The 18,923-nt window shown below is 44.1% G+C and overlaps 1 protein-coding gene and 1 pseudogene across 1 annotated transcript; one reads left to right on the top strand and one right to left on the bottom strand.

Annotated features, from left to right (window-relative positions):
* The window catches only part of LOC127185400 (PWWP domain-containing DNA repair factor 3A-like), a 138,275-nt pseudogene that overhangs the window by 69,871 nt on the left and 49,481 nt on the right, over positions 1 to 18,923 (top strand).
* Positions 16,200 to 17,458, bottom strand: LOC127185058 (RNA-binding motif, single-stranded-interacting protein 2-like). The gene is given in 3 exon segments (XM_051141593.1): positions 16,200 to 16,376; positions 16,379 to 17,368; positions 17,371 to 17,458. Coding segments are annotated over 3 exon segments (1,128 nt in total). The 3' UTR covers positions 16,200 to 16,326.

Raw genomic sequence — 18,923 nt, 5'->3', positions numbered from 1 at the left:
AGAGATGGAGACTCAGGTAATGGACAGAGCTGATGGAGTAGGGGCAGGAGGGGCAAGAGAGTAGGGGCTGAGATTAGAAATGGAGGCTATGGAGCTGGAGAGATGGCTCAGAGGTTAAGAGCTCTGCCTGTTCTTCTGAAAGGCCCTAAGTTCAATTCCCAGCAATCACATGGTGGCTCACAACCATCTATAATAATATCTGGTGCCCTCTTGCAGGCAGAGGACTGTATAAATAAATAAATTTTTAAAAAGATGAGTTGGAGGCTAAGGTAGTTGTGAGGGTTGAGTAGGCTGAGTAGGTGCTGTGGAGACAACCTATAGGTTAGCATTCTATTAAGTGTCAACTGAGGAGTGCCATGGGAAGATGGATGTACAATCTCAGGAACAGAAAACCCAAACTTCCTTCCATAAGCAGAAGAGAAAGGAAGCTGTGTGGAAGACAATAGGGGGCAGTGTTGCCAAGGATCAGCCAAGAGCCACTTCCTGTTCCCCTTTGCATAATAAAGTCTGTACTCATTTGCTGAAAATGCAAGAGTGATGTGTCTATCATTCAATGAATGATCAGGCAGGCCATTTCCCACTTTTCTTTTTTCAGGTTCAAACACATAGTATACATACTGAGTTTATGTCTTTTCTGGATCAGATAGGGAGTCTGTATAGACTTGATCCCCAGACATGTTTCAAGGGAGTAATTTGTCAGTTTCCACTTGGTGTTGATTCTAGCAAGCAGAATAGTTTTAAAAGCATGTAACTCAAATTTCAGCAATAGGTAAAAAGTTTCCAAGAAGACTGAGAATTTAGATGCTTTGAAGTGGCAAAAGATTGCTTTTGTGTTTTTAGCCTTGCACAGAGTTCTCTTTATCCTCTGACTCCTACTTTCTTTTATTATTATTATTATTATTATTATTATTATTATTATTATTATTATTATTTATTCACATTACATCCCAATTGTAATCCGCTCACTCTTATCTTCCTGTTCCCACCCTCCCTCCCTTTCCCACTCTATTCCCATCTCCTAGACCTCTCACAGGTGCGGTCCCCCTCCCACACCAGGTCTGACCATATTTTTTGGTGCTGGGGAGAAGGTTCACTGAGTGAGGTTCTTGCTGCTCAAACAGGGGATCCCGAGTTTGGATCACACCGCCAACAAGGTGATGACTTGTGTTTGTCATCACAACATTAGGGCAGCTCAGAGGATTCCAGGGGGCCACCTCCACACCTGAGGCATAGTCAGACCTCAGTACTTCCCAGTCTCACGTAACTGTGTGTTTCCTTTCTGGAACAATTTATAAAGTCTTTTCAGTCCTACAGGTAGATAAAAGTAGAAACCATTTGGAATTTGTTGAAAATACTACCGGGTTGGATTTGGTTTTGTGAGTTGGTTAGTGTTTGTAGTTATACAGCTTTTCTTTTTTATGTTGCAAAAATCAACAACTTTGCCTCTTTCATGGCAGTGAAAACTAGCTTTACGCTAAGCTTGAAACTATTTTCTCATCCAGAGAAATTTTATTATGTGTTCCTTTTGGTGGCCTTACATTATAGAATACATTTCACTCTGATTTATATCGAGACACTAACGTTTCAGTTGATTGCCATGTCATATTTTCTCATTATTTTCTTCTTCTCCTCTCCCACCTCCCGAGGTCTCGTTCTTTCCTTCATCTTCCTCTTCCTATTTTATGGCTTGCACAAGAGTACACACACACACACACACACACACACACACACACAGACACGCACGCATGCACGCACGCACACGCACACACACACACTCACCTTGAATCTGAATTTGAAATACAAAAGAAATGTATTAGTTTTTTTTTCTAAATGTTGTTTAACATGGTGATGTCCACTTCATTCAATTTTCCTGCTAATGTAATAATTTCAATTTAAATGATTGATTATAAATGTATTTATTTTGTGTGGGGGGGGCACATGAATCAATCCCTCTCTCTCTCTCTCTCTCTCTCTCTCTCTCTCTCTCTCTCTCTCTCTGTGTGTGTGTGTGTGTGTGTGTGTGTGTGTGTGTGTGTGTGTGATCCAGAGGACAACTTTCAGGTATAATTTTCCTTTTTCCATTAGGTGAACCCCAGAGATCAAACTCAGGTCCTTAGGCCTAGGAGCAGGTGCCCCTACACACCGAAACTTCATTAAAAAAAAATGAAATGAAAGAAGATTGAGCAAGTATGTCCACTATGTTTTCTTGATGCACTCATGTCTTGAAAAGCAATGCTGGCTCCATTTCTTAGCTATTTTGAATAGTGTAGGAATATAATGTCTGTGTAGACAGCTGTGTGCTTTGTTGATGAGTTTTATATACTGCCAAGGGTGATATAAACTGGCTCAGCCAATGTGGAAATAGGTATGGGTTATTTGTTAGTTCTATTTTTTTATTTTGTTATTTCTTTTTAAGACCCATGAACACTCATGTCCACATAGGCCGGGCCAATTTACATCACTCTGGCAAGTGCATAAGACTTAGACTTTCTCTCATTATTGCCACTTCTTTCTTTCTTTTTGGTTTTTGGAAACAGGGTTTCTTTGTGTATCCCTGGCTGCCCCGGACTCATTTTGTACAGCAGGCTGGCCTTGAACTCACATCAATCTGCCTGCCTCTGCCTCCCTGAGTGCTGGGATTAAGAGAGTGTGCCAACACACCCGGCCTGCCACTTATTTTATGACCGTCATTTTCTCATTCTCTCTTGGAACTCACACACACACACACACACACACACACACACACACACACACACACACATGTTTAAATCTAAAGTTTGAGTATAAAGAAAATGTGGTATTAGTTTTTTCAATTTTTAAAAAAATTTTATTAATTTATTCACATTACATCTCAATGGTTACCCCTCCCTTGTATCCTCCCATTCCTCCCTCCCTCCCATTTTCCCCTTACTCCCCTCCCCTATGACTGTGACTGAGGGGGACTTCCTCCTCCTGTATATGCTCATAGGGTATAAAGTCTCTTCTTGGTAGTCTGTGATCCTTCCTCTGAGTGCCACCAGGTATCCCCATTCAGGGGACATGGTCAAGTATGGGACACCAGAGTACGTGTGGAATTCAGACCCCACTCTCCACTCAACTGTGGAGAATGTCCTGCCCATTGGCTAGATCTGAGTAGGGGTTTGAGGTTTTTGGCCTGTATTGTCCTTGGCTGGTGCCTTAGTTTGAGCAGGACACCTGGGCCCAAATCTGCCTATCATAATGTTCTCCTTGTAGGATTCTAGGATCCTCTGGATCCTTCTACTTTGCTATTCTCCCATGCTTCTCTCATCTAGAGTCCCAATAGGATGTCCTCCCCTCTGTCCCAGTTTCCTGGTAAGTTAAGACTTTCATGGGACATGCCCCTTGGGCTAGTATGCAGATATAAGTGAGTATATACCATTTGATTCTTTCTGCTTCTGGGTTAACTCACTCACTATGATCATTTCTAGTTCAATCCATTTGTCCACAAATTTCAGGAATTCCTTGTTTTTAATAGCTGAGTAGTATTCCATAGTGTATATGTACCACAGTTTCTTTATCCATACTTCAACTGAGGGACACTTAGGCTGTTTCCATGTTCTGGCTATTATGAATAAGGCTGCTATGATTGGCACAGGAGACAACTTCCTGAACAGAACACCAACCGCCCAGGCCTTGAGGTCAACCGTTAATAAATGGGACCTCATGAGGCTGAGAAGCTTCTGTAAGGCAGGAGACACTGTCAAAAGAACAAAGTGACAGCCTACAGACTGGGAAAAGATCTTCACCAACCCTACATCTGACAAAGGTCTAATACCCAAAATATATAAAGAACTCAAGTAATTAAACATCACCAAACCAAATAACCCAATTGAGAAATGGGGCTTGGAACTAAACAGAGAATTCTCAACAGAGGAATATCAAATGGCTGAGAAACACTTAAAGAAATGCTCAACCTCCTTAGTCATCAGGGAAATGCAAATCAAAACAACTCTGAGATTCCATCTTACACCCATCAGAATGGCTAAGATCAAAAATTCAAGCTACACCACATGCTGGCGAGGATGTGGAGAGAGAGGAACACTCCTTCATTGCAGGTGGGAATGCAAACTAGTACAGGCACTTTGGAAATCTATCTGGTGCTATCTCAGAAAACTGGGAATAGGGCTTCCGCAAGACCCAGCTCTTCTACTCCTTGGCATATACCCAGTAGTTTCTTTTCAATTTTGTTTAACATGGACATGTCCATCCTGCCTCTGCCTCCCCAGGTGCTTGTATTGCAGGCATCTTTATGACACCTTGATAATTAAATTGCTAAATATAAAGCATGAAGAGAGGATACTAAAGGCAGCCTGAAACAGTTCCATGGAAGGGTGAAAGTTCACAGGGTCCTAGGTAAACAACAGACTACAGAGAAGCAATGAATGCTGAGAGCAAGAGAAATAATCTCCTTCAGGAAGAGCCCCACTCTCCCAGCTTGGTTATCAAATACCAGCTGATCATCCCTGAACTCATAGGCACACGAGCAACATAAGGACTAAGCAGGTTGTACTTATATATTTAGTTATACACACAACAACAAAAACAACTTTAAAAAGAGGACATGAATTTTAAAGAAATCGGGGAGCACATGGGAAGATTTTAAGGGCGAAAGAGAATGGGAAATGATATAATTATATTTTAATTAAAATAATTGTGAATTTAAAACTCACTGGTCTCAGAAAGGAAAACACATTTACAGTAAGAGCCGAGTTCTCAGTGGAAACTATTAAAGTCAGAAAAGCATAAAACAATTCACTCCAAATTGTAAGAGGCCACAGGTGCCAATCCCAGCTAACTTTGTCAAGTCAAACTGTCTGCCAGAGTTGAGGGAAAAAGACAATTTTACATGATAAAAACAATCAATCAAATAACTCACGCCTGCCAAACCAGACCCTCAGAGAATACTAGAAACATTACTTCAGAATAAAAAGACTACTAGGTGTAGCTGAGAGGCCATAGGCTGAAACCAAATGAAGCTGTAGTTACTAAAACCCAAAACAAGACTAGGAGCACAAGCAAAACAGACAGCAGTCATCACACACCTTCGAATAATTATTATTTCAACCAATAGACACAGGTTACATCAGTGAATTACAAAACAATATCCATCTTTCTGTTGCCAACAAGAAGGTCATCTCAGCTTTAAGCACAGGCATCGCCTCACAGTGAAAGGATAGAGAAAAGCATTTAAGCAAATGCTACTGGAAAAACAAGAGCCAGCACAGCTCTCCCAATAGCTGACAAAACAGTAGCTGAACTCAGAGGAGAAGAATGAGGAGAGATGAAGAATACATTCTGATAAAGGGAAGAGCAAATTAAGAAGGCATTGCAGGGACTGGAGAGATAGCTTAGTGCTGAAGAGGCCTTGCTGCTCAGTGCCCAGCTCCTATGTCTGGGAGCCTCTTATATCTCCATCTCCAAGGCATTGTGTCCCCTCTCATGCTCTGTATCGGTGCCCAGAGACATGCTGACATACACAAACATAGAGAAAAGCAAAACAAAATGTGTAAGGCCTGTTGAAATTCTCAAAGAATTGAGCTACTGTCCCTTATGTTTTTCACACAGCATGTGTCCAATGAGACTAGCTTTATGTTAAGTATTCAGTAGGTACAGGAAAGTAGTGACTTATGTAGGAGAGAACAGAGCTTTAAAGTCTTGCTACCCCACATACTAAACCTGTTGTAGAATTGACATCTAATTGCACTTGGAGCACCATAAAATAACTAAAACAAGTATGCTCTTCAGTTACAATAACCTGGCCAGAGAAGCAAAAAGCAGATATGATTCAGAAGTATTTATCTAAATAAAAGCTACCAACATTTCTGTTCTTTCTTTTTAAAATCTTTTTTCCACTTTGGTAAATATTTTCAAATATATTTGTAACAGAAAAAAGGCACGAGTAACTGGACAGTATCATGGAGTTTTAACTAAAGCCTGAAACTTCATCTTCCTGCTTATAACATTGTCTTAAGCTTGTCATCTTACCTATTTGGCTGCAATAAAAGAATTAAAATAAGTATGAAATAGTGAAAAATTATCCCCATCACACAAATGTATATGAAGTAAAACTGAATTCCAGTGTGGCCTCCAAGTATGCCTGTTTTATTTTAGCACATGACAGTGTCTAATTTGGAAGACTGTTGAATTCGGAAGGTGAGCAAGTGATGTTAAATTTATAATTAGGAATATGGCTAATAGATGATGAGCGTTGTGATGAAGTCAGTGTTGATGAAATATTGCTGAGCTAACAAGTGGACAATCTAAATTTGGTGACATTCAATAAGCATTCTCTCTTCATCCTTTTATTGCTATTCTTCACTATAGATGAAAAGGAGAGAAAAGAAACAATTATACCAGATTAATCTGCTTCCTATATTTAAGAAAATGTTCAGTCCTTGTTCATGCCTGCTGCTTTTGTGCTATTACTCAACTGAATTACCAAAGATCAACATGCTTTCCGCTTATAAATCAAACCCATAGGTATCAGGGTACTTATGCAACCAATCACGTGATTGCACCAGCTTTTTGGCAGTACGTCTCTCTCTCTCTCTCTCTCTCTCTCTCTCTCTCTCTCTCTCTCTCTCTCTCTCTCTCTCTCTCTGTGTGTGTGTGTGTGTGTGTGTGTGTGTGTGTGTGTGCTCAAGTGTTCTCATATGTGAGTACACCTGCACAAATACAAGTGCACATGGATGTGCATGAAACCCTGTGCTCTTCACCTGAGATTCAAACTCACAGCCTTGCACATGCTAACCCCACCCTCTACCCCATGAAGTCAAGACCTCAGTCTTGTTTAATCTGCTTGAAAGGCTCTGTTGGCATGTAAAGGAATCCGTCTATCTATAAAAGCCAGTACTAGGTGCACAAGTGATGCTTCCTTACCCTCCAGACCTTCGGCTTCCACATAGTTTACCAGGCACTTAGCTGTGTGAACAAAAAGAGAAAGAGGAGAAGAAAATTTAAACATTTGAAGAGATAGCCTTTAAATTTTAATTATCAATTTGCTTCTAAATGACCCTATGAGGACTACATTTCTTTTGACTTGTTTAAAATACAAAACTTGATAACTAAATGAATAGGTAGGTATTAGTAACTAAAAATGGTCCTACCAGAAGTGTCTAACTGTTTTACAATTTGTCTGTAGTGCTCTCAAAGGCATTGATTACTACTTAGTATAGGTAATGGCCTAACTGTGGTGGAGCCCTAAGGACTCAACTCCTGCCTGGCCCAGCCTCTGCCACTGTTACTTCTGACAATTGCTCTCTAAACAGAGACTTGTCTAGATGTGATAACGGGGTTAAGTCTAATAGGTTTACCACTTGATAGTAGTCTTACATTGGTGGACAACAGAGCTTTGAATAGCAGGGACAGCCACCAAGTTTTAATCACATTCTAAGACATTTTAGGAGGAAAGTTAAATTGAATTTTGTTTGAATTCGAAATAAAGCTTTCCTCAATTAACTAGAATTTGAAAAGAACAAGGCTCAACTGAGAAGTAATACAGGGGGAGTGATTGGTGCTCCTAGGTATGCACAGAACCCTGGATTTGCTGGCTCTGTAGCTTTTGGGATCTGGGTCCATTTCAACACTTTTCAAAGCCACAGACTCAAAATGAGGAATGCCATTTTCTGGTTCTTTTCTTGTCAGGCTTCCCTTCTACTAGATCCCAAGCTCTCTTTTGAACACTTTGCCTACATAGTGAGTTCGAGGCCAATCTATCCTGTGTGAGACTCCGTTTCAGAACAAAAACATGGAAAAGTTGTCATGGAACTGGCCCATTGAAATAGGTCTTTAATCCCAGCACTCAGTGGCCCCCAAGAGGCAAGAAATTGTGAGTAAAAATCACCCTGTGTTGCCTAGACAGTCCCAGACCAGACCAACCTCAACAAGTAATGAGACACCCCCTTTCAACAAATCAACAAAAGCAGAACAATAACAACTAACAAACAAAATTTTTTTTAAACAGACAGCTTTGACCTTTGGTAGGGGAGCCATTCAAACATTCCTTTCCCCACCTGACTGTGGCTAGCACCTAGAACAGCTAATTGTTTCTGCCCAGTAAAGGAGCAGCCTTAGCCAAGGCAGCAGCCTCCATCCCTCCCGGGCCTGGTCATTTGCCTATTTCCTTCTTCCCTGTCACTGCCCACTGCCCAGCACTGATGGCTTCTCCAGGCACCTAGGCCTGATTCCTTGCCCTCCGAGGCCACGATCTGCTTTATGACTTGCTTTGGTGGTTCTTCTGCTGTAGCTTCTGCTGCCACCTCTCCTGTGCCTTGTTCTGTGGGTTCCTGGGCTGCCCTAACTACTGGCTCATACAGGTGACAATCTTCTGCTTCCTCGAAATCTTCAGGCTCCTCAAACTCTGGAAATGTGGAGATAACCTCCCGCAGGCTCTGGGTCATGCCTGATCCCCGACTCTCATAGTCTGAGGCCCTCATAGTGGATGGGATGGGCCCGGGTGGTACTTGGTCCTCACTTGAGTGGTCAGATGCAGAGGTGTCAGATGTTTCCATGACGTCGGGGACCCTAATCAGCATGTGGTTTTTGCTGTACACGCGATTCAGAATGGCATGGACTAACTCCATGAACATATTACAGAAGTCACGGACTGGGAAATTTCGGGAATTCACCACAATATCTGGATCTACTGTAGGGCTTTCCTCATCCTCCTCGTCCTCCTCCGCCGCCTCCTCCTCCTCCTCCGTCGACTTTTCTTCAGGTATATCAGAAACCCTGTCCAGGCCGGACTCGCAGCCTATCCCACTACCTTCTGCCACCTCCTGTACCCACTCTCCCTCAAGTGTTAATGGGTTGTCTTGGCTCTCTTTGGGTGTGTTTTGATGCCCGGCGTTAGACATGACACTAGTTAGTACCTCAACAAGGCCTTGATGGAAGTGGGATAAAGATGATACTGACTCCTAGGGCTGCCAAGGTCTGGGCAAGGTGGAGGGATTATGGCATCGACCACCAGTACACTTTGGTAAAGATTGTGATTAGGAAGCTGTTGGCTCCTAAAGACATTCACAGGGACCTTAGAGTTATAGAGGGAGCTTTGGCAGACACCCCAGGTGACAGGTCAAAAGTCTAGGATGGTACCTGAAGTGGTCTCATGGAAGTAGCAGGGACGCAGTGGCAGAACACACCAGCCCAGGCAGATGGCAACTGGAAAGTCTCTCCTAACATCCAGGGACTACAAGGGTTATACTGTGAGTCACCGGGGGTGGGGGTGGGGGCGGGGCTTATGACAGTTATATGAACAGTTTTGCCACCAGGTAGCCAGCTGTAAGCTGATTTGTTGATGAGTGAAGATGGTCATGGCCATCGTCCAATAATTGATCCAAAACCTTCCATTTTAGGAAACACCTTCTTGTTTTGTTTGTTTGTTTGTGTGTGGCCTTAGAAATTCAGGCCTTCTCTCATTAGGTCAAAGCTGTCCCTATCCCTCCTCTCCCCTCCTCTTTTAAAGTGTCTGTGCCAAGTCAGTGCTGGAACCTAAGGGAGGCAGCTCAGAAGAAGGTAGCTGATTCCCCTAGCACTGGCATGAAGGGCATTTATGATCAAGCTGATGTCAGCACTGGGAACAGAACTAGTGTCCTCTGGAAGAGCAGCAGTGTTCTTAGCTGCTGAGCTGTCTCTCTAGCCCTGACCCCACCCTCTTGACTCTAGGGCTATTGGGTAAAATAGAGTTGTCCAAAATGAAGGATTCTAAGTCAGGGAAACTTCTTCTGTAAAGTGGAAGGATTATTTTAGGCTCTGAACCTTCCAGAGAAGGCCAAAATCTACATTATTATGTATTTACACAAAAGGAAAAAAAACAAATTTCGACAAATACCTTAAACTTAAATATGATAAGCACATTTCTTTTCTTTTCTTTGCTTCTTTGTTAAGTCACTAAATATTTTTTATATTTTACATATATATTTATATCACCACACACATATACAATAAGCTACCTACAGCAAGAATAACCAAGAAACAATCAGGAATTATATAAAGGTTACATTCATAGTGTTTGACTATTTGTATTTGGCAGCCTTGAAGAAAACATTTGATGTATCTACAAATCTTTATGTAAATTTATACCTATTATATCTAACGTAGTAATAGTTTTTTAAACTAGCTTTGTTTTTTCCAAGCTCAGTAGGCAACTTGAATCTTCTTAGATGAAAAAGGAGACTTTACTTTCTCTTCCAAGGAATTAAAGACAAGAACTGAACTCTTGGGAGGCCAATACTGCCTAATAGGATTCAATGTTAGTGTTTGCTGTCATGCAGATTGATTGTAAATGTTCATCTATTGATTGGTAAACAGCTTCATTTTGTGTTTTAAAAACCTTTAGAATATTTTATTAAGATTACAATTTCATGTACTGCCGAGGAAGCTCAGTGGTTAAGAGAGCGCAGTGGCTCTTCCATAGGACCCTGGTTCAATTTCCAGCACCCATAAGGTGGCTCACAAATGTACCTCTAGTCCCAGAGGATCCATCGTCCTTTTATGGCCTCTATGTGCACTGCATGCATGTGATGCACAGACATACATGCAGAGAAAACACCCATACATGTTAGACCCTACTGCTGAATATGTTACATCCTTTGCTTGCTCTACTTTGAGAAAGAAAGCTCAAACTGGATCTGGAGTATTCTCTCCCATGAGCTAGATTCTATACTTACAAAAGTAGCTACTAAGTATGCTGAGGAGAATTAACCCTCAAAGTGCCACTGAAACATTGATTCTGTGTGCTTTTCTTTTCCTTTTTGAGACATGGTCTCTCTATATAGCCCTAAAACTTGCTAGGTAGACCAGGGTGGTCTTGAACTCACAGAGACTCCCCCTGGCTGTGCTTTCTGAGTGCTGGGATTAAAAGTGTGTGCCACCACGCATCCTGCATGCTTTGTGATAGGAGGAGCAGGCAAGATGCACCAACTAGTGCAATGGTGGCTTCCATGACTATGACCTGGAGATGGAGGGATGGCCAGAAAGCAATGGAGACACAATCCCTCTTGGAGCACAAGAAATATAGTTGCGCATCAGCGCATCAGTATCATCCCCTTCATGGCCCAAGGACTGTTGAAGAGGGGCGTGGGAAGGATGTAAGAGCTGGAAGAAGAGGTAGAGTGTGTTGAGTGACTGTCCCCCTAGCCAAAGCACTGCTTCCTTAGAACATTCAGCTAAGCCCCTCTAGCAAAAGGTTATCCCAGCCAGGCTTGTTGACATTTTACACTAGTCCAGCCCCACCCCCACCTGGAGTATGCACCTCTGTATCTCTCTCTCTCTCTCTCTCTCTCTCTCTCTCTCTCTCTCTCTCTCTCTCTCTCTCTCTCTCTCTCTCATTCCTGCTGGGTAGTGCTTTCCAGGTGGGGCTGGATAGAGGAGAAGTGCCCTCACCTCTAAGTCACCTCTCACCTATGCTCTGCCAGGAAGCCCAATAAATAAGCTCCCTGGTTCTCCATAGTGAACTTTGATGGAATTACACCTCAGTTTGTAGTCTGGGCCCTAGGAGGAGAGATAGGCCTTGCTTACATCTTCAGTTGGGAAGACGTTCTAACAACAACATATGATAGAAAATGTCTGTCTGTCTTTCTGAGATGGAATTCACTTAACATCATCATCCCAGTTGCATCCATTCTCCTCCAAATGACACTACTTATTTTTTTAATGGATGAAAACTCTTCTTATAAGTAAACTCTTCTCTCTTTAGTGTGTATAGGCCTCAGCCTCACTTCCAACCTCCCAACTTTACATAGGAGAGAGAAGGTTAGTGGGGAGAGGGGCCCCTCTGCTTCTCCTGGCTGCTTAAGGTCAATTGGGTTCCTCTGGGCTATACCCATCTCCTCCAACAGCACCAGCCAGCAGTCTCCCCCAAGCCACTGCTCCTCAAAGCATTTCTCTCTGTCTGTCTGCTCCAAACCACGACACCTGGTCTCTTCAAACTGTTACAGGCCAGGCCACATGGCAACACTGCATGTCACACTGTGCTCTCTCTCCCTGTGCTCTTACTGACAGCCTCAGAGCACTATACCAAGCCCCTGTCCCAGCTACACCAGGAAGGACTGAACAGCTGGCAAAAGCCACGCCCCCATGAGACAATTTACTGGTGTGGACAAGCTAAAGCTCAAACTGACACCCCACACTTGGGGTTAAAACAAAACATATTTACAGAACAGAACTGAGTTTACAAAGGAACCAAAACTTCCATTACAATAATACATGTGTGGCACATTTTCTTTTCTAATTCCTCACCATGGGGCACCTAGGTTGGTTCCACAGCTTAACTGTTGGGAATAGTGCTGCAATGGACACTGGTGTGCAAGTGTCTCTCTCTGATACGTTGACTCAGAGCCCTTTGGGTAAAGACACAAGAGTGGCATAGCTCAGTTATATAACAGATCTATATTTAGTTTTGAAGACACTTGATCCTGAATTCCATAGTCACTGAACTAGTTTACATTCGCAAACAGTGTACACAGATGCCCCTGTGTTCCCTTCCTTGCCAGTATTATTTTTGTTCCTTCTTTGTGTGTTTGTTTGTTTGTTTGTTTGTTTTTGATACAGAGTTTCTCTGTGTAGCCTTGACTGTCCTGGACTCAGCTTGTAGACCAAGCTGGCCTTGAACTCACAGTGATCCACCTGCCTCTGCCTCCCAAGTGCTGGGATTCCAGGTCTCCACAACCAATCCTGGCCTGTAAGTGTTTTCCTAAAATCAGGAATAATGATAAGGGTACCTGTCTGAGGGTTTTATTGCTGGGAAGACACATCACAACCACAGCAGCTCTCAGAAAGCCCTCAATTGGAACTTGCTTAGGTTCAGAGGTTTAGTCCATTATCATCATGGGAGCATGGCGGCACACAGGAAGACATGGTGCTGGAGAGATAACAGAGTCACTTCTCTAAGTCTAATAGCTGCTTTCTTCCTCCTGCTGGGTTGTCTCCTTTAGCCTCCATACAAGGCTCTGTGCCTAGTCTTACTACGTGTCCGGTTGATATCACTGGAAGGCCTGCTCTTTTCTGAAGGGAGAAGGAGGGGCAGTGGATCTGGGGGAGAGGGGAAGTGGGACAGTATGGGGAGGAAATAGGAGGAGTACCCATTCACAACGTTATTGTTCTACAGAGTGCTCAACCTTTTAGCTAAAACCATAAGAGTGAGATCAACATAAAAATAAAACAAATATGTAAAATAGAATAAGGTTAAGCCTGAGGCTGCATGCACGGGGCCTGCACAGGTCTACACCAGGTCCTCTGCATATATATTATGGCTTCTGGATTAGTGTATTTTTGGAATTCCAGAATATCCAAATGGAGGAGTCTCTGATTTTTTGCCTTCTCTTGAGCCCTATGCCATCTGTTGCCTTGGCTTGTCCAACTTGGATATCATAGTTTTTATTTTATATTATTATACTTTATGTTGATATATTTTATTATGTCTTAGAAACCTGTCCTTTTCTTTGTGTGTATGTGTGTTTTATTTATTTATTTATTTATTAAAGAAAAAAGGTTAAAGTTAGCAAAAATAAAGCTCTTATAAATCACAGGGAAGGAGAGCAACCAAGAGAGAGGGAGTATTGGAGCAGACACGGAAGAATATAGAACTGCAGGTTTCTGAGTAAAGGAGATATGTATAAATTAACTTGCTCTCCTGGGTGGTAAATGCATCCAGTAGCCATCACCTGGCCCGCTCAGAGAGGGGCAGGAGCTGTTCAAGCCACAAGCAGCTCTGAGGCAGCCACCCATCAGTCCTCTTACTCTGGGGTCTTAAGCTGCTCCAAAGTTGGCATCAGACTACACAGCTCAGCCGCTGGCTTGTCATACAGGGGCGATCTGGAGAGTTCACACTTGTAGGTGATCAGGGAGCAACGTCACTAAAGATAGTCCAGAAAGAGCAGTGTCAGCTTAGACCTGAAGAGCTTGCATTTGTCCTAAGGATGATGTTAAGCAAGTAGGCTCTTGTGCCTTGTTGAATCGGGAGACTGAGGTAGTTGAGTAATGAGGACGAGGAAGCTTGGAGATTTGCTTGGACTGTAAATGCTTATCGTGAATAAGTTGAGAAGAGACATTGTGGGGAAGATGAGAGCATCACTGCCACATGGAGACTAATACAGACTGGTTTTAGCTGCTGAGGGAAGGCAGGCTCTTGTAGAGCCTGAAGCTACTTCAGGAGTGCCCTGATACCTGTAGGCACTTTAGAAGGCAGGCTAACAAGGCACATCTTGAGAGATGAGCTGACAGGAGACTCAGGTCTCAGAAAGCCTGGGTGAGTTTGGGCCTGACCACCTACTCAGCTGCATAGCTCTTGACAACAAGTAAGCCTCAGTGGTGCAGTTCCACTTCCCAGAGGGCGGTGGGTGTGGGGGGTGGGCAGGTGAGGGGGGGACTCTAGAGGGATGCCTGCTTGTTGGGAGGGACTGGAAGCAGGAGCAACAGAGTGACCCTTCCCCCTTTAGCAGTTAATGCCTCACCACTGCCTTATCTTTACTACTGACAAGAGCTGTTCCTTCACAGGCTTTGGGCAGCTCTTCAAATCCTTGGGTTAAAACTCTAAAAACACCTCATTGTTCCCACATCTTCCTAGTTCATGCCAGCACCTTCTCCGTCTGGAGCCTGGAGCCTAGTAAAGGATTGCACATCACTGGTGTAGGCTCTGGTTATGTTCTACCTGGAAACAAAAACACAAAAGTGCTACCTCATTTTAAGAGTGGTATGAGCATCTATAATGAGTGGGGGATAGATGTTAAGTACAGAAAGAAAAATCTGGCCTCCATTCAGACAGGATTCAGGCATGTATTAAGAGCCTTGGGCAGCATGGTGGAGCAATGGCTTACAGCTCTCCCTGGCTTCCCAGGAAGCCATTTAGTATGGACCATCCCTCATAGCTGCATCCAGTTGTCTCCAGTCACTACTTTCTGGAGTAATGAGCTAATGAGAGGGAACGATAGTGGATGGAATCACCAAGCAGAAGTTACGCAGTGCCATTTAGCTACTATAAAAATAAAATTACAAGTTGTCCTCTTTTCCCATGCTCACACCTGTTCAGCCAGAAACACTGGACTCTAACCAGCGTGCTTACATGAGGGAAACCTCAAAAAGTAACTCAAACTGTAAGGCCATCAGCAACAGTGGCAAAGAGGACTGTCCACAGGACCCTGCTTGTCAGGATGGTTTGCTGTCACTGAGAGGTAGAGCCCTTTAACTGGATGTACCTGCCTCAGGCTGGAGGCTCCAGTGAGAAAACTGGTAATTCTGTACTTCATACTCCTCTGTCCACTGCCCTCAGCCCTTATTCCCAGAACGCACAGCACAACTACCCTTGGAGTCCCACACAGCTGCGGAAACAGCTTCCTCTTCCACAGCACCCTCTGCACGTGTGTCCCCGTAACTATCTCGTGGAGGTGTGTGTACCTGTGACAGTGTGTGAGGAAGGCCTTGTAGAGGGGGACAGTTTTAAAATGCCTGTCTTTAAGGTCCCTCCTGACCTCTTAGGTAATGAGCTGGGTATATTATTGTCTTTTTCTATTCCAGCACCCTGTTGTCCTTCCACAAGAAGGAATATTATTTCTGGTGTTCTGGTTCCTTGGGGAAGGGGTCCAAACACACCAGGGATCGGCAGGGAACTCGGCAAGGAGAGCTCAGTCCTTCCTCAAGCATGCACACAGGACAATTTCCACTTTCATCCCTTCAAACCACGTGAATACAACCAAGAGTGAGCCCTGCTAAGACGGCTCCTGCTGAATTAAGTGATTCGACAAGGTACAGCATAAGTAAAGCCATGTGTGGTTTGGATGACATACTGTGAGACCCTAGACAGAATGATCCTCCAGAAGGCAGAATGGTCAGAATTCAAAGTCATAGCTGGCACTACTGGTCAGTAACAGGAAGGTTACAGGCTCTGTGTTGGGGATTTCACCTACCCCAAAAGGTACAAACATACTTTGGTTAGATAAATCTGCTAGGGAGGGAGGGGTGAGGTGGGGCTGTGTACTGTCTGGTGTTGAGGACCATCCTTGGTCTCTGACAACTACATGACCAATCTCCAGGCATGGCAATCAGGGATGATAGGCAGCAGCGTAGATGGCAGCAGCTTGTTGGGGACAAATCCACCTCCAGGTAAAGTGAGGGACAGAACTTCCTCGGCGTGGAGGGCTGTGAGACCTTGGGCAGAATGAAGACCCTCCAGGAGGCAGAGCAGGTGTCCCAGGGTCCTGAAGCTGGATGACACTTGTCTGTAGCACTGTCCACCAGATTTGGCTTCCAAAGGCTGCACAATGTCACTCATCTGCTTCCTGAAGGCAAAGTGTAGTCTCTCTTGTCTCCTCATTACTTGCTGAACTGGAAAGGATAGAGCCCATGGTCTGAGGGGGTCTCCATGCCACTTGGTTCTGCTGACCACTACTCTCCTCAACAGAAACACTGGAGGAAGGCACAGTGGGATACTTGGAGACGCAAGCTCCTTGCATAGCGGCCGCGGCTGGCATGAACGTGCCCAAGCTGTTGAGTGACAGGTGGCCCAGTTGCTGGGTAAGATGTCCCATCAGGGAGGCAGGCTGGAGAGAGAGGGCATGGTCCATCCCTGGTGTCAGAACTGAGCCTGAAGGCTGCATGAGGTACGACTGGTGTTGCATCCAAGATGGGTTAGGTACTTGTAGAGGAGACGTCTGAGTCATTCTCTGATAGGAGGACACAGGAGATGGAAGATACGGGGAGAGTGCAGACTGAGCAAGCATCCTGCTGTGAGCAATACTGTAAGGGGCTGAGTACAACCCATTCTGAAGAGCCGCGGTGGGGTCATAGCTCAAGGCCATAGCACCCATTTCTCCGTTCCTTAGCCAGGCTCCTCCATTTTGCACAAATGTTCCATGGTTCTGTCGTTTCTTCGGCCCACCATCAGCAAATTTACAAAGCAAGGGGTCAGAGGGTGCTGCTACTCCAGGGGGTGTCTTTATATACTTTCCATTAAAGTGGGTGATGACAGCTTCACACGTCTCTGTGGACTCCATCCTTGCAAAGCCAACCCCTCTGCTGGTCCCAGTAGTGTCTCGGAGGATTCGAGTGGAGATGACCTGGCCGAAGGGCTTCAGCATGCCCTCCAGTTCCTGCTCATCCATGGACACCGGGAGGTTTGAGATGTATAAGTTTGTGGGGTCTTGTTCCTGTTGCTTAGCCATTTGTGCCTGCACACCACTGGCTTTCAGTGCAGGTACAGCCTTCTGTGCTGCTGAGGGACTGTCGAAGTCCACAAAGCCATAGCCTTTGCACTTGTTTGTGGTCTTGTCCAGGATAGCCTTAGTGGACACAATCTTGCCATATGGCTGGCAGAGCTTGACAAGGTCCTGGTCAGTAGTGCCTGGCTGCAATCCCAAATGTACAGGTTGGTCTTGTTCAGCTGGTCGCTCCCGCTGCTCCTGCTGCTTCCAGTAGGGGTGCTGTTCCTTGGACTTGGCTGTGCCATCTTCTTGTTGTTCTTGGAAGTCACCAATAGCAGGATTTTGTCTCTACTGTGAGGCTCTCAGAGAGGGAAAGAAGTGAAGGGAAGGGAGGGGGAAAGAAGGAGAGAGGAGGGGAGAAAAAAAGAGGGAGAGAGGAAGGGAGAAAAAGAGGGAGGGAAGGGAGAAGGGAGGGGGAGGAGAAAGAGGAGAAAAAGGAGCAAGGGGGCCTGTCCTTTTCTAATGAGAGGCAGAGAGGGACTGAATCTGGATGGGAGGTGAGGTGAGAAAGATCTGGGAGCAACAGAGGGAGGGAAAACCATAATCAGGGATAAATTTGTGTAGTGATAAAATTATTTTATGTAATAAAATGTTTTATGTGATAAAATAATCTTGTTGGAGGTTGGTCTGGTGCTATGTATTCTAATGCTAATTACTGGTCCCCAAGATCTGGTTACACCCAAGAGGAGCACATTCTCACATACACCATGTGATGCTGTGTCACATCCCTCAGTCCAGCCCAGAAAGAGTGAATTATTAGCAGTTAGATTTGGGTGTGTAGCTGAGGGATAGCTAAATAGCTTAGAAGTTTGATATCTACCTAGATCTAGTGCTTTAAGCTTGTAAAAGAAATCACAGTCTCTCTGTGACAATTAATTTGGGAGCTGGCAGGGTCTAAGAAAACTGTCGCTTTAGAATCTATTTCAATAAAAGAATAAAATAGTGACACTATCACTTCCTTGAACAATTATTTGTTTCTATCTACTGTTACTACATTCCTCAGGAAAAATATTATGCTTTTAAGATGACTTCATAAGGAAAAATAAGCATATATGTCAGATATTGGTGAATAAAAACCAATTATTAGATACTGATTTATGAATTTATTTAGTGATTTACTTAAAGTGCTCTTTGTAATTGCTTATTTGACAAGCATGATAATCCTTGCTACCCGGAAGAAAATAACCCAGAGAAATAGCTAGAACACTAGATTGTTGCCCTTTACAATCTGCTGACTGCCTCATGCCTTCAGCAAAATCTCCCTTGTTTACCTACCTGCACTTGTGGATTTAGAGTAACAAATGAGAATGCAAACTAGAGCCAGGACTGAGGCCTTTCAGGAGCTCTCTTGGCTTCAGTCCAGTGGTGGCATCTCCTCTCTTCTGCTTTAATTGGTGTTGGAGTACTTAGTCCATGAAACTTCCTGAATCTTTTCTGCAAGCCCCAGCAAGATCTCCTTCAGCAGGACTGCAGTTGATCAAGAATCATTGCTGCACCCAGGCCTCTCAGCTCTCTGAAGGTCTCTGCATCATAGAAGTCTGCACCATTGAAGGAATTCTGGGGTTTCACACCAGTGGCTAAGGAGACTATGAGGCCCAAGAGTAGAACATGACAAGACTAGGCTGAACATCCAGACCAGGTAAGGACCAATGGGGAGACAGGCAGGGAGAACCAGATGGCTTGATCATCCAATAAGGGATTGCATCCAAA

This window comes from Acomys russatus, chromosome X (assembly GCF_903995435.1).
Source record: "Acomys russatus chromosome X, mAcoRus1.1, whole genome shotgun sequence".
In the NCBI taxonomy this organism is placed as follows: Eukaryota; Metazoa; Chordata; class Mammalia; order Rodentia; family Muridae; genus Acomys; species Acomys russatus.
Note: the sequence above shows the minus strand (reverse complement) of the source record. Positions and strands in the feature narration are given on the sequence as shown.